The sequence below is a fragment of the Macaca thibetana genome, chromosome 4, assembly GCF_024542745.1.
Source record: "Macaca thibetana thibetana isolate TM-01 chromosome 4, ASM2454274v1, whole genome shotgun sequence".
Taxonomy (NCBI): Eukaryota; Metazoa; Chordata; class Mammalia; order Primates; family Cercopithecidae; genus Macaca; species Macaca thibetana.
In genome coordinates this window covers 113,884,486-113,910,423 of record NC_065581.1, presented here as the reverse complement: position 1 = coordinate 113,910,423, position 25,938 = coordinate 113,884,486, and the positions used below count along the sequence as shown (strand labels likewise).

General features: G+C 40.7%; 1 protein-coding gene across 4 annotated transcripts in view; it reads left to right on the top strand.

Annotated features, from left to right (window-relative positions):
• Positions 1 to 6,234: 6,234 nt before the first annotated feature.
• Positions 6,235 to 25,938, top strand: part of IYD (iodotyrosine deiodinase) — a 34,408-nt gene continuing 14,704 nt past the window's right edge. For 2 of the 4 annotated variants that reach the window (XM_050786275.1, XM_050786277.1), the window contains exons 1-2: positions 6,235 to 6,550; positions 24,837 to 25,028. In XM_050786275.1, the coding sequence (XP_050642232.1) occupies positions 6,373 to 6,550; positions 24,837 to 25,028 (370 nt within the window). In that variant the 5' untranslated portion in view covers positions 6,235 to 6,372. Of the gene's footprint in view, positions 6,551 to 24,836; positions 25,029 to 25,938 lie in introns of those variants that run through there. The other 2 variants (XM_050786276.1, XM_050786278.1) reach the window with 2 other exon arrangements.

Below are 25,938 nucleotides of genomic sequence, written 5' to 3'. Positions count from 1 at the left end.
ATAACTATGTCGAAATTTTGAGATAATTATCCTTGGCGACAAGGACCAATAATAAGAATGACGCCAGTTCATGATTGGGCAGGCAGTTGCTAGGCAGATGTCCTCCCGGAAGTGTTAGGTTGTGATGACCTTTGTGTGAGGTTAGGGTTTTTGCGATCTTTTGGGAGAGTTCTGACGCCTGCTACAACATGGATGAACCTCGAGGCCATTATGCTAAGTGAAATAAGCTGGTGACAAAAGGACCAATGCTGTGTAGTTTCACATGATACGAAGTGCCCAGAGTCATCAAATTCACAGAGACAGAAAGCAGTCTGGAGGTTACCTGGGGCTGGTGGAGGGTGAATGGGGTTATTTATTTAATAGGTCTCGAGTTTCTATTGCATAGTGAAGAAGGTTTGGAAATACTGGTGATGGTTGCACAACATTGTGAATGTAACTGGAATGCCACCAACTGTACCCTTACAAGTGGTTAAGATGATCAATTTTATGTTATATATAGTTTACCACAATAAAAAATACAAAAGTGCATGTTGATAAATGCATCTACTATGTACCCCCCAAATTTTCAAAATATGTATTTTTAAAAATTTAAATGCATGCTAGTTGAAAAAAATCAAATTATATAAGTGAGAGAGGCCTGAGATAGGCAACAACCCTCCTCCCCTTCCCCTAGTCTCCAAAAACGCAAGGGAATAAATATCCCAAGAGACTTGGAAACTACTCCCAAGGGGCATGGAGATTGGTTGATGATGGACCAGCCAGAAGGGCCCTGTGGTCTGGGTTTGGAGGATGCAGAGGTGGTGGGAGGCAGAGTATATCTGGGTGTAGGTGCCGCCTGCACACTGCCTGTTGCCTAAGACCACTGGGACTAGACCCTTCCATGGGACCCGCCAAGATGGGGCCACACCAAGACCTGCCTCTCTCTCCCCCAGTACCAGGACACTCTGTGGGCACCCAGGGAAATGGAAGGGCAAGAGAGAGAAAATGCTATTTGTCTCTGTATCAAAACAGAGGGATAAAATTGCCATTTATTTATTTATTTATTTATTTATTATTTGAGGCAGTGTCTTAGTTTGTTCTCACACTGCTATAAAGATACTACCTGAGACTGGGTAATTTTATGGGGTGGGGCGGGGAAGTGCAACACTTTTAAACCATCAGATCTCACGAGAGCTCATTTACTGTGATGAGAACAGCCTGCGGAAACCGCCCCCATGATCCAGTCACCTCCCCCCAGGTCCCTCCCTGACACATGGGGATTACAAGTCGAGATAAGATTTGGGTGAGTGCACAGAGCCAAACCATATCAGACATATCAGACAGGATCTTGCTCTGTCACTCAGGCTGGAGTGCAGTGGTGCCATCATAGCTCACTGAAACCTCAAACACTTAAGCTCAAGTGATCCTCCCATTTAGCCTCCCGAGTAGCTATGGGCCACCATGCATGGCTAATTTGTTAATTTTTTATTTTTTGGTAGCAATGAGGTCTTGCTATGTTGACAGGCTGGTCTCAAACTCCTGGCCTCAAGTGATCCTCCTCTCTCGGCCTCCCAAATCACTGGGATTACAGGCATGAGCCCCCATGCCTAGCCAAAATTGTCTTGATAGCAAAATTAAATTTTCTGTCATCAGTGGAAATGAAATGATTAAACCAGACAACGAATCTGAAGTGAGTAATGAAACACAACCGGTGTGAAAGTGTCTCATACCATCTTCCAACGCACCCATCCTCAGCACTCCTCCCTTTTCCTCACTTGATGAGGAAAATGTGTTGCGGAAACAAGCTGACCAGGGTGCTTTAGAGCTACTCAGAGTAGAGAGATAGTTGGGCCTTCCCCAAGTCCACAGTGTGGCATGACACTATGCCGCCAACCACAGCTCTGCTTCTAAAATAAAACCAAATGGAAACTTTGATATTAGCAGAGGCCTTTACCATCAAGGTTGGTGGGGAACACAAGGCATTTGCTACCTTGACTTGACCATGAAAGAGAGGCCTGGCCATGGAGATGGGGTTGGATATGGAGAACTGGGGGTCTAGCTCAGGTGAGCATTGTGGGAATCCACATCAAGAAGGAGGCAGGGATAGTATCGTGGAAATCCAAGAGTGAGAGTGCTGGGAAGGATGCACTTCACTGGCCCTGCAGGTGCTTTGGAATATAAAGCAGTGTGGGCACCAGAGCTCCAGGGCTGTGTGCCTCCCCTCCTGGCGTCACCATGACCTGCCCTGCCCCTCTCCACTACCTGTTCCTGCCACACTTTGCCCCCTGGTAGCAGCTGCCAATTCTTTTCCTCTATGCTATATGCATTTTTAAACCTCTTTTCTGTATTTCTCCTAAGCTAAGCTGGAGCCACACAATGCCAACCTGTACCTCCTACATCAGTGCAAGAAGCCTGCACCTCCCACTTTCCATTCCCCAACCAGGCTGGTGTGGCACCAATGGGCTCTGGCCAAGGACTCTGGCCTGCTATGAAGAAGTGAACAACAGGGGAGCCATTCCAAGGGGATACACACAGGGCCTATTTCTGCCCATTTATCTGACACTGACCCTCGGCCTATTTGTACTTCATTTTCTTCATTTGAAAAATGAAGATACTAATGGGATCTATTGCACAGGGTTGTTGTGAGGTACATATGAGTAAATATGCGTAAGTGCTAAGAAGGGAACCTGGTACCACGTGGTGTGTGCTTGATGTGTCCCCAGTTCTCAACCTGTCACTGTTTCCTCCCCACATTCCATTTAGGGTGAAGAAAACATTTACCAGCATGACCTACAGAGACCTGCCTCATCTGGCACTTTCCTACCTCTCTGGCTCCCTGCATCCCCTGTTTACACCCTCCTGAAATCCTCAGCTCCTGTTAATCCTCTCTACAGGTACCTGTTCCTTCCAAGGCATAGGTCTTTGCCCACACCTGGAACAGGAATTAAAAGAAATTTTAAAATATGTAAGCAAAAGCTCAGTTGTATGTAAGAAAAACCAATTCCCCCTGAGGAAGAGAAAGAGCTGAAGTCCTTTAAAAATTGACTGCCTGTTTTTCTGAGGCTAGTGAGTCTTATCTCTCCCTTTCTTGGGCATTGTGAAGACCCTGTTTCTCTAGCTGTGCAGCTGCAAGGTCACTAGACAGATAAACTCAAGTCATAAAACGTGTTGTTCCTTGAAAAGTAAGAAATAATGTAATGCATGTCTTAATTGAATAACTCTCTTTGTTTCTCACTTCTGTAATATGCTTCCCCCTGCACAAATCTTCCCCCACCCCACAAAATGCTTAAAAGGTAGCTTGACTCTTTATTCGGGGCTCAGTCCTTTGGATGTTAATCCGACTGGTTTGGTGCACCTAAGTAATTAAGTAATTCCTCCTCAACCCCTTGGTCTCTCTGATTCCTCAATTATCCTGCTGTACACCGTGACCTCTGCCTGGAAGGCTCTCTCCTTCCCCATGACTGATTCCCACTCACAGCTCCAACCTCAACTCAGCCATTCCTTCCTCTGGGAAGCCTCTGATTTCACCAACTCAGCCCAGTCATGCTCCAGTCAGCTCCCTAGCAGCTCATCGGGAAGTTGGAATGTGGCCTTAGTATGTGAGATTCGATCTGCTTGTCTCTCTGTGGCTCCGGGCTCCATGAGGCATGTGCAGCCCCTACTGCCCTCTGGTCTATGTCTGGCCCCAAATGCAATGCCTTTTGCATGGATCCCCAAAAAATATATGTTGAATGAATGAGTGAATGAATGAATGAAGGAATGCATGGTCACTTTGCTTTTCTTCTCTGTCTTGAACCAAGCAATTGAGAGCAAGAATCTTTTCTTTCCCATTGCAAGTTGCCAAACATGATGGAAATCCGCCCTCGGGCATGGTTGTCCTTATGTTTCTGCTCCTCTGAGGCTCTCAATGGCTTCAGAATCCCCTGCAGACTCATTCTGCTGGGCACGTGGTCTGAAACCCAAGAGACTCAGGCAATACTCTAATTAGCCGGCCAGCTGCTGCATGCCATAGCTGTTGGTATTCCCTTCTGAGACGGAGGTGCCTCCCAGACTTCACCCACCAGTGCACTGTAACCAATTTCCACCACCCCATTTTTCCTGGGCTTAATCCCGTTCCTGACACTGATATGAATTGTGCTTTTGTAGTTACAGGCACAGAGGATCTTTCTGATTCTTCAAAGGTAAGGAGACACATGGGCTGAAACCGAGCCAGGCCTGGGACCTCCTAGGAGCAGACGCAGTTGCCACCCGTGGCCCCTCACCTTGTCTTTCCCCTGGGCTGTGAGGTGTTGCTGCCTCACAGGCCTTGCTTCTCTCTGCACATTTGTTCTGCTCTTCTCTTGCTATGGAGTGGTTCCTTTATTCTGTGTTTTTAGTGGGATGTAAAGAGAAGCTGGGCCCCAACACAGGCTCTGCCATTTTCAGCTGCCTGTGTGGGGTTGGATCACATGGACTGACCATGTCCCCTCTGACACCCTTTCAGCAGGCACAGGGGAGGGCACTTTCCTGTACAGAAGCTGTTGGCATGGCAGGCAGCACCACCAAATTCAGTGGTCTGTGGAGGCCAGTGCTTCCATAGTAAACTTTACTTATTATCTTTTACAGAGTTCTCTGGAGTTAGAGAACCAGGATGACATACATTTTAAAAAACAGCTGTCTATCACAAAAAGGAGTATTATAATATATGATACAATAAAACCATCAAAATGACTATTCAAATAAATAACACATATTCAATTTATTAAATAGATAATATATTTACAACAGCTCAAAATTCTGAAATTATGGAATAGTATTCAGTAGAAATTCTCTCACCCTTGTCCCCCATCTATCCAGTTTCCACACTCCCTCCAAAACAAGTAACCACTGTTTTTTTTAACTCCTTATTTTGAAATAATATAGACTCCCAAGAAATTGCAAAATTAATAAGGAGAATTCCTGATATAACCACTCTTTAAAGTTTAGAGTATACTCTTCCAGGAAATACATATATAAGCTTGAATAAATGTATCATATTTTCCACTCTGTTTTATCCAAATGGCATCATGTTATACATACTTTTGCGCCTTGATGCTAAAGACTGAATATGTCTTGCAAAATTCATATGTTGGAGCCTTAACCCCCAATACAATGGTATTTGGAGGTTAAGGCTTTGGGAGGTGAACAGGTGATGAGGGTGGAGCCCTCATTAATGAGATTAGTGGTCTTATAAGAAAAAAGATGAGAGAGATGGTCTATTTCCACCATCCACCATGTGAGGTTACAGCAAGAAGGTACCTGTTGGCAAACCAGGAGGGGAGCCCTCACTAGGAGCTGACTTGCCAGCACCTCAATTTTGGAATTCTCAACCTCCAGAACTATGATAAATAATTTCTTTCTTTCTTTCTTTCTTTTTTTTTTTTTTTTTTTGTGAGGGAGTTTTAGTCTTGTCACCCAGGCTGGAGTGCAATGGCACGATCTCGGCTCACTGCAACCTCCGCCTCCTGGTTCAATCTATTTTCCTGCCTCAGCCTCCTGAGTAGCTGAGATTGCAGGCATGTGCCACCATGCCCAGCTAATTTTTGTATTTTTAGTAGAGATAGGGTTTCATCATATTGGCCAGGCTGGTCTCGAACTCCTGACCTCAAGTGATCCACCCCCCTCAGTCTCCCAAAGTGCTGGGATTATAGGCATGAGCCACCACACCTGGCCGAGAAATAAATTTCTAATGTTTAAGCCACCCGGTCCATAGTATTTTTGTTATTTCAACCATAACTGACTAAGGCACTTGCTAAAACAGACAGACAAACAAATGAAAAGCCCTACTGAATTTATCACATAAATAATCAAGTTGTCACTTTAATTTTTTGTGTCACTTTTCCTGGATCAAAGTCTTTCTCTGATGCAAAACATGATATTCTCTTTACTCTATATATTGACTCAGGTATCATAAAAAAAAAATTCAAAACCGTAGAGCTGTTTTCACAAACATGCCATTTAAAACGCATGGTGCCAAACCTCTTTCCTGAACATTTTCTTCCAGCAGATCTGAGTTGGTGTGCAGAAATCTATTTAAAAAAAAAAAAAAGTTCTTCAGGTAATCTAGCTAGATCTAGCACATGAAAGTTCTTATTCAGATTCTGGCAATTGTTTTCTAAGAATATATTGATAGAGTACATACTTTTAAAAAGTGAATGCACTGGTGCATGACCAAAGCCACAACACCCCACACATGTGACTGTGATCTTTGCTCCTTTGCAAAGTCCTCATAGAGTTGAAGAGTTCTGCACTTTGTTCCTTCCCTGGCACACCTCTCTCTGCATTCCTTCCATCTCCTGACGTTCTCCACTCCTGTCTCTGTGTTTTAAAACCGGTGTAGGAAGTGTGCATGCTTGTGGCATCAGACTCCGGGCCATGTTTTTCCTGACTCCCATCTTGGTAGCCATTCTCTGCATTTTGGTTGTGTGGATCTTTAAAAATGCTGATAGACACATGGAGAAAAAGAAGGGGGAGCCTAGAGCCATAGCCAAGGCTCGCCCCTGGGTGGATGAAGACTTAAAAGACAGCAGTGACCTGCACCAAGCAGAAGAAGGTAAATATACCAGCTATGCTGCTTAGCTTCGCTGTCGTATGTGTTGATGATGAGTGTGAGTCAATGGCAGGGCTTATGGAGAGGAATAAACACACATAGGCCAGCTTTAGCATCAACCTCTATTCTGCTAATGAATCAGTACCTGGCACAGACAGATCATCTATCTCCAGTGATGAGCTTGTCACCTGCTGGGACCAACCCTTTTTTATTTTGGATACTCAGTGAAAACGCTGTTGAGAGGCTAACGTTTTCCCTGGCTCCAATTCTATTCTGGTTGTTAAAATCTTTCTGCAGGGATTCATCCCAGGCTGGCAGTGGGCAGGGTCTAAGTGGCCAGGTTTTGATCAGGAACTTTAAAATCTACCAAGTGTCATCACCTAGGAGGCTGCCACCTTTCCCTGTGCCAGGCCCTGGAAATGAAGGACTGGGGTGGCCTTTGTTCTCAACACACTGAATGTCCAATTCAGCTGCCAAGGTGATACACGAGAATCAGAGAGAGTAACAAAGAGACAGACCCGGTGGAACTGATTCTAAGGTGTTTAGAGCAGGCCTAGGAGTTTGACAGTGCAGTCAGGGAAAGGACAAACTGGGTTGGGAGGATGAATAGGGTACAAATAGCAAGTGCTGGGAGGCCTGTCAGGCAACAAGGGGCAGAAGAAGCAGGAGCACCGGGAGGCCTGGGGTGGGGGTAAGAGAGGAAGTGGAGAATCGAGGGCGGAGGGAAGGGGTAAGAATGGAAGTAGAGAATTGAGGGTGGGAGGGTTACGGCCACCTTGAGAAGAAGAGGTGATGAAGGAGGCAGGTATGAAGAGAGAGACTGTGGAAGAGGCTTGAGCCATCAGTGTTTGAGAAGCTTTGTCTGGGATGGGTTTGATTTGGAAGAGGCTCTGTGATCTTCAGCTGGGCTAATGATGCCCCTATCCCCAAACAGAGTCTATCTGGACATGTGAGTGTGTGTGAGTGTGTGTGTGTTCATGAATGTGCATGTATGTGTGCATGTAGTGTGTGTGTGTGTGCATAAGAGTGTATGTGTGTGTGCGTGTGTGTGTGTGAGTGTGCATGTGAGTGTTCATTAATGTGCATGTGTGAGTGTGTACATGAGAGTGTGGATGAGTGTGAGTGTGCGTGTGCATGTATATGTGTGCGTGCATTAATGTGTGTGAGCATGCATGAGTGTGTGTGTGTATGCGTGTGTTTGTGAGAGTATGTGTGCGTGAGCGTGTGTCCTAATCTCAGTTCTGGGGCACAGGGTGTCCAGCTGGCCCTCAGTGCTAGGAGCCTGTAGTGCTGAATGCACCGCACAGGAGTCTAGCCCCTCAGCAGGGCTGCCTCTTGCTCTCCTACATTGAAAGCTCTTCCACTCAGAACATCAGTTCTACCCAGCAGAGAAGCACTTTTAATCCAGGGGACATCTGCTGTGAAGCTGGATAATGGTTTGTGCTGGTAAGGATGGCCCGGATGGTGGGGGCAGTGGGAATGCAGTGGAAGGGGTGGATCAGAGTGAAGTTAATGGAAGAGCAACAGGGTTTGCTAATAAACTGGGTATTGGGAAAAGGTAGAGAGAGGGAGACTTGGAAGCTGGAAGCTATTATAAGTGGGTGAGGGAATGAGGATCCAGCTTAAAGGGGAAGATGTTGAGTTCCATCAAGGACATGTTTTATTTCAGATGACAGTGACACACCTGAGCAGAAAAGGGAGAGAGAGAGCGGTCTAGGTTAGGGGCCCAGGCCACAGATACTGACTGGAGAGTCACCAGTATGGGGAAGATACTTGGAACCTGGGCAGCTAATGAATCCACAAAGAGACCATTGCTAGAGAGAAGGGTGAGGATAGAACTTGGGGGACACGTGCAGTTAAGAGGAACTATGGAAGAGAAATGTACTAGAGAAAGGGAGAAGCTGTGGGAAAGGGAGCTCTGGGATCATAACAGTAACAAGCCCTTATATATTAATAGCACTTACTGTATGCAATCAGAGTCACATTTTATGTGTAGTAAATCGTTTCATCTTCATGACAGTACAACGATTCTAATAGGTAGACGCTATTAGAATCCCCATATTATAGATAAGGAAACTGAGGCTCCAATAGGGTAAGCCCAGGAAGGTGATTGCAGAGACAGGACCCAAGCAGTCTGGCTGTAGCTCTTTGATGGGCTGCCTCTCCCCTGGGAGAAAGACCTAGAATGGAGGAGGCAGGAGATAACCAGCAGGGACAAACATTAAATGAGAGACCAGAAAGAGTGTGCATTGAGGAAAGGCCACTGGATTTGAAGACCCAAGAGGTCTGAGGACACAAGAGAGCTTAGGCAGGCTATTGAGGGTCAGGTCCTGGGGCTGGGCCTGGAGGCTGGGAACATTGAGCAGAACTGGAGGGCTATTCTCTGGCTCTCTGCCTGATCACTTACTTTTGCAAAGTGCTTTGTCTCTTCATTCTCTGTTCCCTTCCATCCTCATCCTTCTCTTATCTTTATGCAGAGGAATGAAAGGGACAGCCTTAGTGTCCTCCTTAGCAGCTGGGGCAAAGAATGCCCTGAGTGTGGCATCCATAGATCTTTTGTATGGGGATTCTAATAGTGCCTACTTCATTGTATTGTCATGAAGATGAAATGATTTACTCCTCATCTCTTATGTTGTTTACATAAGTGGTGCATGCTAAGGTCACACAGGTGGCCTGTGAGAACCAATGCTTAAACCCAGGCTTCTCAGCCCCCAAGTCTCAGTCACAGGGTGGTGGACATTATCTACGTGGGGATCTTACTCTAGGTCCAGAAGGGATTGAGAAGGAGATAACTGGAGAAGAGAATGGACTCCTTTACTTAAGAAACATGGAGATGGTGTTGTTGACTGGAAATAGATACTAGATTCAAGCCATTTTTAATATTAACAAGACACTAAATGGTAAAATAAGTATTGTAGGACATTTTAGCATGAGTTAAGGAAAATATGGGTACCAATCTAACCTCCTGCAGCTCTGATTCACAAATAATTCCTACTCCATGTTCACAGGTCAGGGAATTGGCACCTGTGTGTAGGGGTGGGGTGGGGGGATGGAGATGGAACATTGTGTGTCCATGCTTATTAGACATATGTATGTGTGTTGGGGGGGTGGGGAGTGGTGAAGGAACATGGTGTGCCCATGCTTATTAGATATTGTATGTGGGTGGGTTGGGTGAGTGGTGAGGGAACACTGTGTGTCCATGCTTATTAGATATTGTGTGTGGGTGGGTTGGGGGGTGGTGAGGGAACATTGTATGTCCATGCTTATTAGACATGTGTGTGGGTGGGTGGGTTGGGGGGTGGTGAGGGAACATTGTGTGTCCATGCTTATTAGATGTAAAGTATAGTCTTCCTCTGCAAACGAGCCAAGCTTGGTGTCCTGCTAATACCTTGTTTGTCTACAAAGTTAGGATCCAAGAAAGAAGAGTTGCTGAAGTTTATCTCAAAGAAATAAATCTCAGATTGTCCCAATAAAATGAATTGAAAATCCTACCCACAAATCCTCTAGTTAGGCCCAGAATCATAGAAGTTCATAGAAATGGGAAAAGAAGAAAAAAGAAACACATCTCATCAAGATGAATCTGTTTTAATGTTAGTGAGGGATTCTTCTGTACTTAGCTTCATTTGCCATCCAAAAGCTATTATTCTAATTGAAGTCACTAACTGAATAATAAGTGACCCATCTTGTCCAGTCTTTTCTAAGAAAGGCCTGAGTTAATTTTTTTATCCAGTGTGGGTAATACTTGAGAACAAAAATGTTCCTACAAACTTGAGAAACAGATTGTTATGTGCCCATAATAACAAGTAGCTTTCAGAACTGGTTCCAAGCCTGAGCAGTGGATCAATGACAACTCATTTCAGAATAAACTTGGTAAGCTAACCAATCAGTGTCAGCCTCATGCTTCTGAAAGTCAGCCAACCAGGGGTGGACTCATTCCCAGGGCCAGCTCCTCTGAGTGTCAAGAGTCTCAACCAAAAGACACTGATCCTACAAATGATGTGTCACTCGCACCCCTGAAAGTCCACCAGTTCCTGAACTTCATGCTTCCCAATCAAGTAGCATACTAGGGCTAGTCTCTGGGGATTAGCAAGGACCAATTGTTAAATATTTGGGAGTTTTTTTGTTAAATCATTAGTGGCTTGAAGTCAGGCCATGGTGTGATTATTTACATCGTGGATACTGGCAAGTGCTATAAATCAGTGCTTTCTCTCTTCCACCCTGCAAAAAGTTGGCTTACCAGCACACCACTGCCAAAAATTCTATACTAAGTCAGCATTCTACTCTGCTCAGAGAGTCGTGCTTGATCAGCATAGTTGTCTTTTACTATGGGAAGCAACACAATCAGCTTTGTCTTGGACACACCCAGACATTAATACTTTGACATGACTAATTTAAGAGGTTGGTTTGCTAGACTCCTGTAAGACCTTAAGCTTTTAGAACAAGAGACAGTCAGGTTTAGATAAGAGAAGAGTAGGAAAGGAAAAGGACTTGAATGAAGATATTGTTCTTGAGATCAAGTCTGGGTGGGTTCCTACTAGGGGAAAGTTAAGGTCAGCAAAGGACATTGGGGTACCGAAAGAGATAAAGGGACTCAGAAGAACAAATCCTGTCAACTTCACTCCATTGCTTTGGAGACAAGGATAAAAATACCTTTTTCTCTACCCAATCTAGGTTCATGGCTGAGGCCCTTGTAACAAAAGACGGATTAACAGAAAGTGTAAATGTTTATTTAGCATAAGTTTCATGTGATACAGGAGGCTTCATAGGGAAATGAAGACCCAAAGGAACAGTTAAACCTGTGTGTTTTCATGCTAGGTTTGGTGAAAAGTGAACAGTCGTGGAGATACACAAGAGGACAGAGGGGCTATGGTCTAATGTGATCTAATGGCAATAAACTAGGGAAACTTAGTGTATTAGTCTGTTTTCAGACTGCTGATAAAGACATACCTGAGACTCAGTAATTTATAAAGAAAAAGATTTAATGGACTCACAGTTCTATGTGGCTAGAGATGCCTCACAATCGTGGTAGAAGGTGAAAAGCTTGGCTTACATGGTGGCAGGCAAAGAGGGAATGAGAATCAAGCAAAAGGGGCTTCCCCTTATAAAACCATCAGATCTCCTGAGACTTATTCACTACCACAAGAACAGTATGGGGGAAACTGCCCCCATGATTCAATTCTCTCCCACTAGGTCCCTCCCACAACACATGGGAATTATGGGAGCTACAATTCAAGATGAGATTTGGGTGGGGACACAGCCAAAACATATCACTTTGCAGTATCTATACGTTCAGATTTTTCTCTGTGTCCCTAACGTCTTCAGAGATGAGGATGCTCTTTCCTCTGGATGGGCACCTCTTACATGGGGGACATATGACCTGCCTCAGGGGAGGATCAGAAAATTTCTTCCTAGGTTTTATGACCTACTTGAGGAAAGAAAGCTCTTCTTCCTCTGAAGTTGGCATGCTTTGGGGTAATATTTTCTGAACCCCATTGACTTTAGGATAGCATTGCCCTATTCAAGGTTTCTCTGTCTGGGCACCCTTCAGCTTTCTCAATCCCCACCCACCTCAGTGCTACTAATGAAATAATCCATCTATACAGCAGCCAGGTGTCACCTTAATAGTTCTGTTGCTCGATGCACACAGCAAGTCAATACATTTAGACACCAGGTTGCAACAGAGAAAGAGGTTTAATCATAAGGCTACTGAATGAGGAGGCAGGAGGAAACCTTAAATCCATTTCCCTGAGGAATTTGGAGCTAGGATTTTTTAGGATTTTGGAGTGGGTCAAAGTGTGGCGGTCATTGATTGGTCAGAGTGCAGGGTGAAGTCATGGGACAAGGAGATGAAGGATCTGTATTCTCATGCTGATTCCACTTCATCATGGGAGTCTTCAAACTGGTTGGCATCAGCTATTACTGGAATTCATGATTTGAAAAACATTTTAAGTAATTTTAAAACAAAAGCCTTATGATCCTGATAGAGAGATCTTATCTATCTCAAACAAAAGCCTTGTGATTCTAATGTCAGAAATTCTATGTATAGGAACAGTGGGGATGCAAAAGGTCAGTATCTACTAGTGCTATGAGACTTTCAGAACAAGGAAGTGGGTCAAAGCAGCCTGATGAATGTTGATTATAACTGTACTTCTGTCTACAATTCTTGTTAGCCCTATGAGGATGGCCTCACAGGAAGCGGGATGACTGAGAAGCCCAGGTAGAGAGCAGAGCAATGATGAAGCAGCTGGGAAAGAGGCATTGTTGGGGCAGGTGCTGAGCCCTGAAGTGACTCCCATCCTCACCTTCAAAATCTACATCACCCTCTTCCTTAGTAACATTACTCTTCAAGTCTCCCAAAATTGCAAGAAGGGAACAAGGATGATGTGACACAAATTGTCCTTGGTTTCTTAATTAGAAAATAGTGGCCCATTTGCAAAGACTGTGTAGTAGAACTGTAAAAACACTAAAGCAATGCATTTGGAGACACAACCAGAAAAACACCTCCATGTTAAATGTGAAAAGATAGAAGTGACCTAGAATTACTTGGCTGGCTAAACCTAATGATGGCACAATTAAAGGATTCCTTGGCATTAAAGTGATTGTAGGGACCAAGGGGTTGATTGCTAGAAAGCTGATCGTGTGTATTAGCACTCCCTCTTCATATCTGCTTCCTTCTAACTAAAAGTATACAGTTTGGGCCAAAACTGTTCCTGCTAGTGAAATATGAAAAGAAATTTCTCCTCTGCCCTCTGAAGGTTCACTGAAAATGAACTGACAAGAGACAGATTAATAGAAGAAAAGACATACAAATTTGTTTAACATGTATAAGCACTGGGAAATCCCAGGAGAATGGTTACCCAATAACCCAGTGGGGTCCAGATGCTTATATATCCTTCTCCATAGGGGATGAGGGGATGGTGGGGGTGCATAGGAGTAAATGATTTTCAGGGGAAATGAATGGGTCCAAAGAACAATACTTTGGGATGAAGTTCCTCAAGCTTATGAGAAGTAGTGGGAAGGCGAGGGTGGAACTTCACTGTGAACAAAAGTCTTCTCATTATGCAGGTAAAGTCCCCCAGGTTATCTCTGTCTGCCTGGATTCCTAGGCAGGGGGTCTTAAGACAATTACATTTCTTCATCTTCTTTGTTCCTTTTCTTAATACGTGCGGTATTGCTTTGTTACCCAGGCTGGAGTGCAGTGGCATGATCATAGCTTACTGAAGCCTCAAACTCCTGGTCTCAAGGTATCCTCCCACCTTAGCCTCTTGAGTAGCTAGGACTATGGGCACACACCATCATGCCTAATTTTTAGACTTTTTGTAAAGACGAGGTCTCTCTATGTTGCCCAGGCTGGTCTCGAACTCCTGGGCTCAAGTAATCCTCCTACTTCAGCCTCCCAAAGTGCTGGGATTATAGGCATGAGCCACTGGGCCCATCCCAATTACATTTCTTTTGGAAAGAAATGTCCTTAGTCAGACTGGGAAATTCCAGAAAGAGTCTCTCTCAGTGCTTCAGGAAAAAGGATCAGAGAGACCAGAGACCAGGCAGGTCAGAGGGAGACCTGGAGGTGCTTCTTTAGTTCACCAGATCAAATGCCAAGTGTCAGTATTTTAGGGAATTGTTTGCAGACCCCCAGTGAAATGACACAAGGCAAGTTACTGTTGGTATCAATAGCAAGCCCCAAGTGTGGCAGCACAAGATTTACATTCAAAAAGCAGGCCATAATAGTACACATTTGCTTTGCACTATGTGGACCTTAGAGCTTGAATCCCTGGTGGCTTGACTGCTCTAGAGTGAAGGCAGGGAAGCAAAGGAGTTTACACATCCTGCTCTCTTGCCTCTGGGTGAGGGCCACATTCCTCAGGAGCAGTCAGGAGTTCAAGGGAAGGGGAGAAGTGGAAGCTCACTGAGCTCCTGGCCTGGCCCTGCTGGTCTCATTCGCCAGCCATAGTATAGACCTTCTGCCCTGTGAAAGGCTCCAGGAATGGCAGCCCGGCTGTACACTTTTCCAGGAGTGCACTCAGGACAATCCCATCAGGAGTTGATGAGGACCATTTATTTGACCATTCCCTGATCAAATGGCTGGCACCGATAATGAGGCAACAGTTTGCTTCCTTCTGCTAATTAAGAGCGTCTGCCTTGGACTCTAGAAGCTGCAGAAACTGCCAAGTCATGCATTTAGACCACTTTTAGTTTTTACAAGTGCTGAATGGGTCTTAAGAGTTAGTAACTTACCTTTCAAACAGTTAAGGAAGCATTTAATGCATTTGCTTATATGCCACTTATTAACTACAGAGGCTGCCAGACTTCATCTTAAACGGTGTCGAAAGTATCATTGGTGTTGAAAGTCTTTATTCAAACCTTGATAAAGTTCAGGCTTGTCACTGTGACATTGATGACATTGGCATTTCATTAGGACTGATTGTTAGAAAGCTGATAGATGTTTATTACCACTCCCCCATCACACCTACTTTGTTCTAAACAGGCCCGAACTGTCCCTGCTAGAGAAATATAAAAAGGAGCTTCCTCCCTAAGTTTCCCAGACAAACTTTGTCATAAACCATTGTTTGTTCTCAGGTCCCATTCAATTCCCAAAGGGAATTATTGACTATACATCATCTGATCATCGGGTCCATTCATTCCCCCTGAAATGCATTACTCCTACACCTCCCATCTCCTCTTCCTCTATAAAGAAGGGTGTATAAGCATTTGGACCCCACTAGGTTATTGAGTGATCATTCTCTTGCTATTGTCCCATGCTATGCATGTTAGCATAATTTTGTATGGCTTTTTCTCCTATTAATCTGTCTTTTGTCAATTTGTTTTCAGTGAACCTTCAGAGAGTGAAGGGGGAGCTTTCCCTCTTCACCCCTATGGTATAAAAGTCACATCTATCTTGTTCACTAATATATATCAAAGTCTCAATAAAAACCTTGTTGAATGAATTGTATATTTCCATCTTCCAGGAAGATTTTGAGAGCTTTACTAAATGTAATTTGCATTATACATAGTATGTTTTGCAAATGTATAATTATAACCTGAAAACTTGTTTTTCACAACTAATCATATGCACCAGAGACTTTTATTCCACTGTACCACCCTTCTCTCCCTAAAACACCACAACTACCACTACCACTACCACAACAACAACCATTGCAAAATCATTGCTATTGGCATTTCCTGAGCAGATGTCTAAAAAAAGAAAGTTGTTTAGTTCCACTAATTTAAAACAGATCAACTTTAGGACTTGCATTGCTTTTTCATGCTTTGTTCTTTTAGCTAATGTATAATACTTACATAACCTAGGGGTCAGCTGAGCTCATCCTATTTAGAAAAAATAAATAAACTAAAAATAAGATTTAAAAAAGGCTGAATCCTCAATCCTACGTGCTTTGAGGAGGCCAATTCCCTCTCAAGGATTTGAGAGTCCCCACAGAACCTGGGTTCATGGAGTCACCTCTGGCTCTGAGGTTCATGCCCCATGGACTCCTGATTTCCTCTATGTGTTTTCTTCTTCTACCTCACACCAATTTATCTGTGGAAATCAACCTTTGTTTCTCTTTGTTTCTTTGGTCCCTCACTTCCCAACTTCTCACACGGCATGTTAGCATGTGAGGGAGCCCTTCTTTCTTCTAAAGGTCTTTTGAACCACTGTTGTAGGTCTCCCTTTGGGCTCCACTCCCTGAACTCTGTTCCCCTCACTTGGTCATGCTCAGCTCCTCTCCCTCTAAGACTCATGCCTGTGCTCTGAAAAAGCGTGGTCCATGGAATCCAGGGATGTGGCAGTACAGGAAAATCATCAGAGGTTTACAATTTTACACTATCTTCTTTCCTCATCAGCTTGGCTAGGGGAACTGAGCAATTTATTTTTCACAAATGATGCTACTTTGCTCAGAAGGCAAAAGTACCTATGGCCAGTTTTGTTTACACTTTTAAGTTCTTACTCATTGTTTTAAACTCTAAATCTTTCTTGAAAGCATTGACATTTTCAATATGAAACAGGAATTTAAAAATATTGGTTTTGCTATTATACTTAGAAAAATGGTAACATGGCAAGAAATTCATCTCTAAGGATCTAAGTTTCCACTGTATCTAGACTTTACCTACTTTTGCTGAACTTGAACTTTTGCTGCATTGATAAAATGTAAGCATCTTTTGTCCTTTTATAGAAGTTTTGTTTAAAAGTTCTGGACAGTTGACCTATTCTTGATTCCTCTGGTAATTAATCTCTACGGCCTTCTTCTCATTGAAAAAACTCTTAATTGTGAAATGTACTTACTGAAGAAGTGTATAAAACACAGATGAACAGCTTAACAAATAGTTATTAAGCAAAACCTTACACAATTATCACTTAGGATAAGAAATATACACATCCAACATTTCATAAACACCCATATGTCATTCCCTAGTCACAACCTTTTCTCTCCCCAGCAGAAGTAACTACTATTTTGAATGTTATGGAAATTATTTATTTGCTTTTCTTCTTAGTTGCATCACTCTTAGACAACTAAACATTCCTAAACATTAAAATTATACTGTTTATATTATTTTGACTTGCTGTTTTATATTTGTAAGAGTCAAATATAATGCTAAGCAGGTTGGACATGTAACTGAGGCTCATTTATTTTCACTATTGTATAGTATTCTATTATATGACTATATCACAATTTATTCTACTGTTGATGAACATTTGGTCTATTTCTAGTTTAGGACTATTATAAACTATTTCTGTAAACATTTTAATACTAGTTTTGTACATATGCACATGGATTTTTCTGGTGCATGCATGGAATTGCAGAGTCATGGTGTGAAGGGCCTGATGATGTACCACACAGATACCCCCTTGAGGAAGGATTTGCTGCCTCTACTGCTGGGGGTACTGTTGGCCTCTTCCAGGGATGGCCTCTGCTGTAGACAGCTATCTCTCCTGAGATCCCATCTCTCCGAGGATGGCCCACATCTGATGATTGATTGCAGTGGTTGTATAAAGACCCAGCCATTATGGCCTAATCTGAGACAACTCTGATGGGTACTTTTAGTTTCAAAATAGCCCTTGCTGTGGTTGAGGCCATCTCTCAACTTGCATTGCAGCTTGGCTTCTTCTGCCCAATCTGTTTCTTTCCTCTCCCTTCCATAGGTTTTAATCCCAGATACTTCCTATAAACGTTCCACACACTAGACTCAGTCTCAGAGTCAACTTCTTGGAGAACCTAAGTAGAGACATGTAGGGTACCCCTCTATCCAATTTTACTAGACAATACTGAGTTCTAAAATCTCGGATTTGTATTTTTCAACAATTTTGGAAAATTTTCGGCCATTGCCTTTTCAGATATTGCCTCTGGCTCATTCCCTCTCTCTCTTCTCCTTTCAGGACTCCAGTTAAATGGTTAGACCTTCTCACTGTATCCTCTGATGTCTTTTACATTCTCACCTATGTTTTCTATCTTTCTCTTTCCATGCTACATTTTGGATAGGTAAGAAGAAACTATCTTTCTATTGATTCATTTCCTCTTCAGCTATGCCTACTTTGATGTTAAACCTATTAATTAAATGTTTAATTTAGTTTGTTTTCATTCTTGTTTCTAGAGGATCTTTTTAGTTCTTTTTTCAAATTTGCTGTCACCTTTTTTCTACCAAAGTCATGTGTCTTGTACTTCTTTGGACATAGTGAGCATAGTTGTTTCATGACCTGTGGCTGATAACTCCAGTATCATAAGTCATTGTTGGTCTGTTTCTGATGCCCATAGTTTTTTAATGGTTCTTATTCATGACTTTGTGTTTTCTTAAATACACTGTTATTTTTCATTGTTTGCTAGTCATTCTTTTGGAAAATTACTTATAAAAACTTTGTGAGGTCTAGGATATTGGTACTTATTTCCAGGGAAAATTCACTTTTGTGCTTACATGGTGTGACACTAATACTCTGGGATGACTTTAACCTAAGGTGAAAGCCTGTGGTTCCCTGGATCACTCAGATGATGTTGTCTTAGGCTGCAAGCACATATCAGCGCTGGTTTATTTTAAATTCCCCCTTACTGTGAGACTGCAGACCTTCAGGGTCCCAGCTTAAAGTGTAGGGGCTGTCAAACTCCCAGCCGTGGGTGGACCTGGGATTTTGACTTTTGTCAACGTCCTTTATCTCAGATCAACCTCACAGCTGTTTCTTGGTAATTGGAAAATATATAATACTCTGGGCGTTTGAACACGGGTCTACCTCTGTGGTACTAACCTTCAGCTAGACTTTGACTGTCATTTCCTACGGTAACAGATGAGCATTCCAATGCGTATGAGAAAATGTTTTAAAATATATTTTACAAAGCATTTCAGTTTGTTTTTGTTTTTCTAGCTTACAGCATCCATCAAAATTCTCTAATTAACCACTACTAAAAGTAGAAATCCTTTAATAGATGCCACAACCACAATTGCAACAACTATAACCACAGCTGCATCAGCTAATCAATGAGATCAAAATGGATTTATGGTTGGGTGCAGTGGCTCATGCCTGTAATCCCAGCACTTTGGGAGGCTGAGGTGTGAGGAGTGCTTGAGTCCAGCAGTTTGAGGCCCGCACAACATAATGAGACCATGTCTCTAAAATAATAATAATAATATTTTATAAAACCCTCCCCCAAAAAAAACCCTCAAAGTGTATTTGTATCTACTAAAAGAAAAAAGTAACAAGTTATTGTCTTCCATCACACAGCTCAAGGCATGGGATACACATCATATCAAGCACATATAATTGGGTTTTCGGGAGGTTGTCAATGAGGAAGATGTATAACAACATTATATTCAGTTTCCTAAAGACACAGTTTAGGTAGTACAATAATGATTCAGGTAGAACACAAACACATGCACATACATACATTTTAATGGTTTAAAAGCCCTTAAATTTGTTACTTTAGGAAAGTGAGTGCTGATCATTTTCAGCAATATGATGGCAGACTGATGGTCTGTTCTTATCTGAGTAGGAGTTGCTTTCTGTGGTGATATTGCTTCTCTGCATCCATTCCCATCAGGCTGACAAATACTAGGGCAGGCTTATTAAAGACTGAATTATTACGTAAAAGAACCATCTACTCATTAGATCCCAACATTTCAGTGTTTGCTCTGTGGGTAGCCTTCTCAGTGAAGCTTTCTTTATGTGATTCAAATTTCACTGAAAAAATTCCAACTCACAGCAATTCATTCTGATGTGAAATACTGAGGTTTACTTTCTGTACTGGCCTCATTTTGGTATATTTTGCCTCCTAGGTTCTAGGAATTGATAAAACTCAACAACAACTGGAAGCCCAAGACCAGCCTAAGATAAGCAAGGAATATCTATATTTTTTTTTTTTTTTTTGCCATCCAAACATTTTCCCCTCAATAATTTTAAGTGTTTGAAGACAGCATCTTAGAATTTTTTTTCTGTTGAAATCTTTGTAGTTCAGAAGTATGTCTTTTCATGAGCTCAAGTGAAATGAAGAAACAATATTCAGAAGAGCTGTGAAATTTTGGATATATAACAAACAATTTTGAGAATATTGAAATGTAGTATCTGGGAATTTGACAATACAGTCTTCAGAACCCTTGTTTGTAGAAACTATCTTGAATTTCACAATGTTATTTATTGGAAAATCTTCTTCTAAAATAAGATAACTGGGTCTGCCCTTGGTGAAGAAGCTTTTAGTGCACTAGACACATCATCCTTCTTATCTTCTGTGGGCTATTTTGTTTCTCCTAAGTTTTATCATTTTTAGCTTCAGTGATTGACCCTTCTGTTGCACTTTTTTCTTCTCTAAGATCTTGAACTACTGATAATGAGCTTGCAGAACTCTCTGAACAGGAGGGTAATGGGGAAAACAGAAGAAGTGGCAGAAGCAGGCAGATGTAATGAGAAATTTTATGTAGTTAAATGTAACAGTTCTTTTCTTAGGTTTAATCTTTTTGTGTCTTGTTTAAGAAATCCTTCTCCACTCCAAGGTCGTGAAGACATTCTCTTATATTCTCTTCTAAAAGCTTTAAAAATTAATCTTTCCTATTTAGAATTGTGGTGAGAACATTCAACATCCTATTGTTCTCAATCTCTGATGGAAGGGTTTCAAAGATTCATCATTACCATAGCTGGATGTGGTGGGGATTTCCTCCTCATAGTTAGACGATTCATCATTACCATAGTTGGATGTGGTGGGGATTTTCCCCCCATAATTAGACTATGAGATTAAGAAAGTTCCTTTCTCCAAATTTACTAAGAGATAAATGTCAAGTTTTATCAAACATCTTTTCTGCATTGTAATGATTTTTGTGGTTTATGTTCTTCAGCTTTTTAATGTGGCCAGAAAAAAAAAAAAAAGATTGTTTTTCTAATGTTAAATTAACCTCTTATTCCTGGGATAACTCCAACTTGCTCAAGATGTATTTTTTCAATACATTGCCGAATTCTGTTATTCATATTTTGTTTAGGATTTTTGTACCGTGTTTGTGAGGAAATTGAGCCTGTAGTTTTTTGTTCTCTTAATGCCCTACTTACATTTGGTATCAAGGTTGTGGTCATTCCATAAAATGAGTTGGAGGGTGTTTGCTCTTTTTCTAATGTTGGGAAGAGTTTGAGAATTTAGCAGTATTATCTCTGTGAAACTTTGGTAGAACTCCTTCATGAAGCTATCTGAACGTAAAGTTGCTTTTTCTTTTAGGGAAATCTTTGCTTACTAATTCAGCTTATTTAATAGTCAGCAGACTTTTCAGTTTTTCTATTTTGAAGTTAGTTTTGGCAGGTTATATTTTGAAGAAATTGGTCTATTTTATATAAATTTTCTAAAATATATTGGTATAATAAATATTCTCATACTGTTTGTTAAATGACAGTAACATCTATGGTCATGTCTCCTTTTTCATTCCTGAAATTTGTTATTTGTGCTTTCTCTTTTTCTTGATCAATCTTGCCAGAGGATTGCCAATTTAATCAGTTTCTACAGAGAACCAGCTTTGGTTTTGATGTTTCTCCCTATTGGATGTTTGTTGTTGTTTTCCTTAATATGTCATATTTAATATTTGCTTCTTTCTACATCGTTGGTTTTATTTGGATATTTTTTCTAACTTCTTGAAATTGATCTTCAATTCATTAATTTTTAGGATTTGTTCCTAGCTAATGTATGTATGTGAGGCTTGGAATCTCCCTCTAAATATAATATTTTAATGTTATTGCATAGATTTTTCAATACGTAATAGTGTCATATTTTAATTTTGAAATATTTTCTAATTTTCATTAAGGTATTTTGTTTGTTTTTTTAACTTATCTTTTTGTTACTAGTTTAGTTGCATTACAGTTAGAGATCATTATCTATTGGGCCATTAAAATATGTTGAGAGTTATTTTCTGGTCCAATAAGTCTGCTTAAAAAGAATGTGTGTTCTGTAGTTGTTTGGTGCAGTGTCCTATATAAGTCTATTTGGTTATCTTTGTCAATTACCTTGTTAAAATTTTCTGTATCCTTACTGATTTTTTTCTTCTGCTTATTCTATCATTACTGAGAGAGATGTGTTAAGATCTTTCACTGTGTTGTGGATTTTTACATTTCTTCTTAAAAGTCTGTCTTGAGGTCGTGTAATGTAATTGCATACATATTTAAAATTATGTTTTCCCAGCAAATTAAACTGTGTTATTATAAACTGACCCTTTTTATTATCAACAATGCTTTTTGCCTTAATTTTTTTCAACTAATATAGTTATGTGATGCATGGTACGACTTTCAACCTTTCTATATGCTTATGTTTTAGGTGTGTCACTTATAAACAACATACTTGGACTTAAAATAATCATTGGCCTTTATCAGGAACATTTAGTTCATTTCTATTCAATGTAGTTATTCTTGCCTTGGTTAAAAATTCAGTTATTTCTGTGTTCTTCCCGAGGTAACTTTTTTTTTCCTCTGATTGCTTTCAATATCTTTATATTTTATTGTAAAATGTATAGTTTTTTAAAAATAACTCTTTGAATTTACTAGGCCTCAGAGTAAAAGTATGCCATTTACATAGCTTACCTGTAGGCGAGAAGCCTGAAATAACTTGTAGTTTTGCATCTAATGTAGCCCCTGATTTACTTTCGTTGTTGTCAGGATCAATTATGAAACTGAAGTTTGGTGCCTTCTTTTTAATCACATTTTCCCCCTTGTAGCAGCTGTGTTTAATGTCATGAAAAATAGTCAGGTGCAATAGTGCACACCTGTACTCCCAGCTACTCAGGAGGCTGAGGCTGGAGGATCCCTTGAGGCCAGGAGTTTGAGTCCAGCCTGGCAACATAGCAAAACCCCATTTCTAATTTTAAAAGAAGAGAAAGAAAAATGTTCTTGTAAAACAAAAACAAAAACAAACAAACAAAAAAAACAAAAAAAAAAACTTACCAGCCCCAGCCCTCTTGAATCTGTAGATCTGGTATTTTTCATGAGTTCTGTGAAAATCTCAGATGCTATCTTTTCAAATATTGCCTCCACCACATTCTCTTTGAATAAAATGATCATATATATATTAGACATTCTCACTCTTCACTCTGCTCTATTTTTTCTTGCCCTTTCTTCTATATTTTCTATCTTTTTGCCTCTCCCTGCCCCATTCTAAGTGTTTTCTTCTGACATATCTCTCAGTTCATTAATTTTTCTGTAGTTAGTCTAACCTGCTAGTTAACCATCCATTTAAGTTCTTAATTCTATTATTTTCCAATTCCAGAAGTTCTCTATTTTTTCAGATTGTTTATATTAACTTTTATTCTTTATTTTTGCTGTTGTTTTTGTTTTTTCTTTTTATTTTTTTTCTTTTATTCTTTCGTGTACCCTACATACAGATTTATATAAGTTTGTCTTTTTTCTCTAAATATAGTAATCATAGTTGTTTTATCTTCTGGGTCTGATAATTCCAGAATTTGGAGTTTTTGGGCATCTGACTTTATTTTTTAAAAAAATGGATTCTGCTGTTTCTTGTCCAAGATGTTTTCTTCTTTATGTGCTTGATTGCATTTGGTGGGTTGCTGATGATTATACTTAAAATTATTTGTATATTGGCATTTGCTTCTGCTAGACAACTGGGGTACTTTCAGACAGGACAAGTTTATTCCAAGTTCAAGTTTGAAGCAAGACTCATCAAACTGATATAAACCCTTGAGGAATAATTTATTTATGATTCATACTTCCCCTATGGATGTAGTTTTGGGGTCCTAGCTTATTAGACTTCACATTCTGTGCGGGCCTGGGCTTTGATATCTGTCACCCTTGATCCCTGCAGATATAAAAATGGAATTCAAATGTGTGGGGATTGGCAAATACAGTAGGGGAAAAAAATGTACCTTCTGCGCTTATTTACCTGTATGAGTTCAAATTTTCTCTTCACTTTGGCCTGCAAATTTCTTGCTATGTTGTAGGCTCAATTATTTCAAAAAAGACTTATTTTTCTAAACAAAGAAAAATACTTTATTTAGAGATCTGAGTGGTTTTCAGCTGATGGGAGATTGTTTCAAATAATCTAGTCCATCATTAACAGAAATTTGAATTCCTCATCTTTTTGTAGGTAAAATTTTTCTTTTCTTGATTTATAATTAGTCTGGAGTTTTTGCTTCTTTTTTCTTTTTCTTTTTCTTATTTATTTATTTATTTTATTTTTTGAGATGGAGTCTCACTCTGTCACACAGGCTGGAGTACAGTGGCGCAATCTCGGCTCACTGCAACCTCCACCTCCCGGGTCCAAGCGATTCTCGTGCCTCAGCCTCCCAAGTAGCTGGGATTACAGGTGTGCACCACAACACCTGGCTAAGTTTTGTATTTTTAGTAGAGACGGGGTTTCACCATGTTGACCAGGTTGGCCTCGAACGCCCAACCTCAAGTGATCCGCCCACCTTGGTGTCCCAAAATGCTGGGATTACAGGCATAAGCCACCACGCCCGGACTTTTCTTTTTCTTTCTTTCTTTTCTTTTCTTTTTCTTTTTTTTTTAAAGAGACTGGGTGTCTTTCCATTGCCCAGGTTAGAGTGCAGTGGTGTGATGATAGCTCACTGCAGCCTTGAACTCCTGGGCTCAAGCGACCCTCTCACTTCAGTCTCCAGAGCAGCTGGGAATACACGTGTGAGCCATTGCACCCAGCTGGAGTTTTAAGGATAGCCAAGATCAGTGGTAAGGATTCTGTAAATCTATTCTTTTTTATTTTATTGTATTTTTTTTAGTTCATAATCTTACACATTTGAGAACTTTATCTTCTTCTCCCCAGTGGTCACCTTATGACCAAGAGATCATTTAGTTTGTTACCTTTCTTGTTCTTATTTGCAGATGCTGATGAATGGCAAGAATCAGAAGAAAGTGTTGAACACATCCCCTTCTCTCATACCCACTATCCTGAGAAGGAAATGGTTAAGAGGTCTCAGGAATTTTATGAACTTCTCAACAGGAGACGGTCAGTCAGGTTCATAAGTAATGAGCAAGTTCCGATGGAAGTCATTGATAATGTCATCAGAACGGCAGGTCTGTACTTGCAGATGGGGTCTTTGGAAATGTTAGCCACTTTACTGGTGTGACTCCAACAATGGAAAAATGTCAAAGTTTAAACACAGTGAATAAAGCCTAGAGTGATACGTTTATCTATAAAGTCTTACCCAAGTGCTGAGTGACTGCCAGAAACACAATGACTTCTACTTTCCACATTTTGACTATTACAAGCTTCTTGGAAGCAGATGTGACAATAATTCAAAACTTCTGCAATTATTCAGTTCATGATCTTTTAATTAAAAACCAAGATTTCTGATCACATCATTAGATTAATATATTGGAGGAGATACAGCTTCTTTCTTTCCCTCCCCTTAAAACACACCAGACACACATACACTCGCATACTCAGTTATATTTGTTTTCTTTGGAAGCAAATTTCTTATATTATACACTGTGATGCTATAGTCCAGTATTCTCATTAACTAGCAAAATTTACTTACGTAAATTTGCAAAATAAATCAAAGAAAGAAAAGACCCATTTTAATGTAAATTAATATTTCCACTGAGGAAAAAAAAATAAGAGCTACAGAAAATGGGGAGGAGAAATAAGAGAAATCTCACTACTTGAGAATCTCCTGTGATTGGAGTCTTATTCTTACATAAACCACATTTAAGTTTATTTGCAAAAATTTTCACGTGCTCATTGTTAATCTATTGTCCAACGTGAAAGGAAGCAAGAATAAAATACTTTACTTCGGTTAGGAATACAAACACATTAGATTGTTGAGTCCTTAGTCTAACTAACAGCAGTTACTAAATTTCACCTTTACCTGTATCTGTATTTGTATATGTGTATGTACACATATGCTGCGAAGGTGAATTTGACACAACTAAAAACATTAGGGAAAACTTTATTTCTTATGTTTAGAGATACAAATATTTAGTA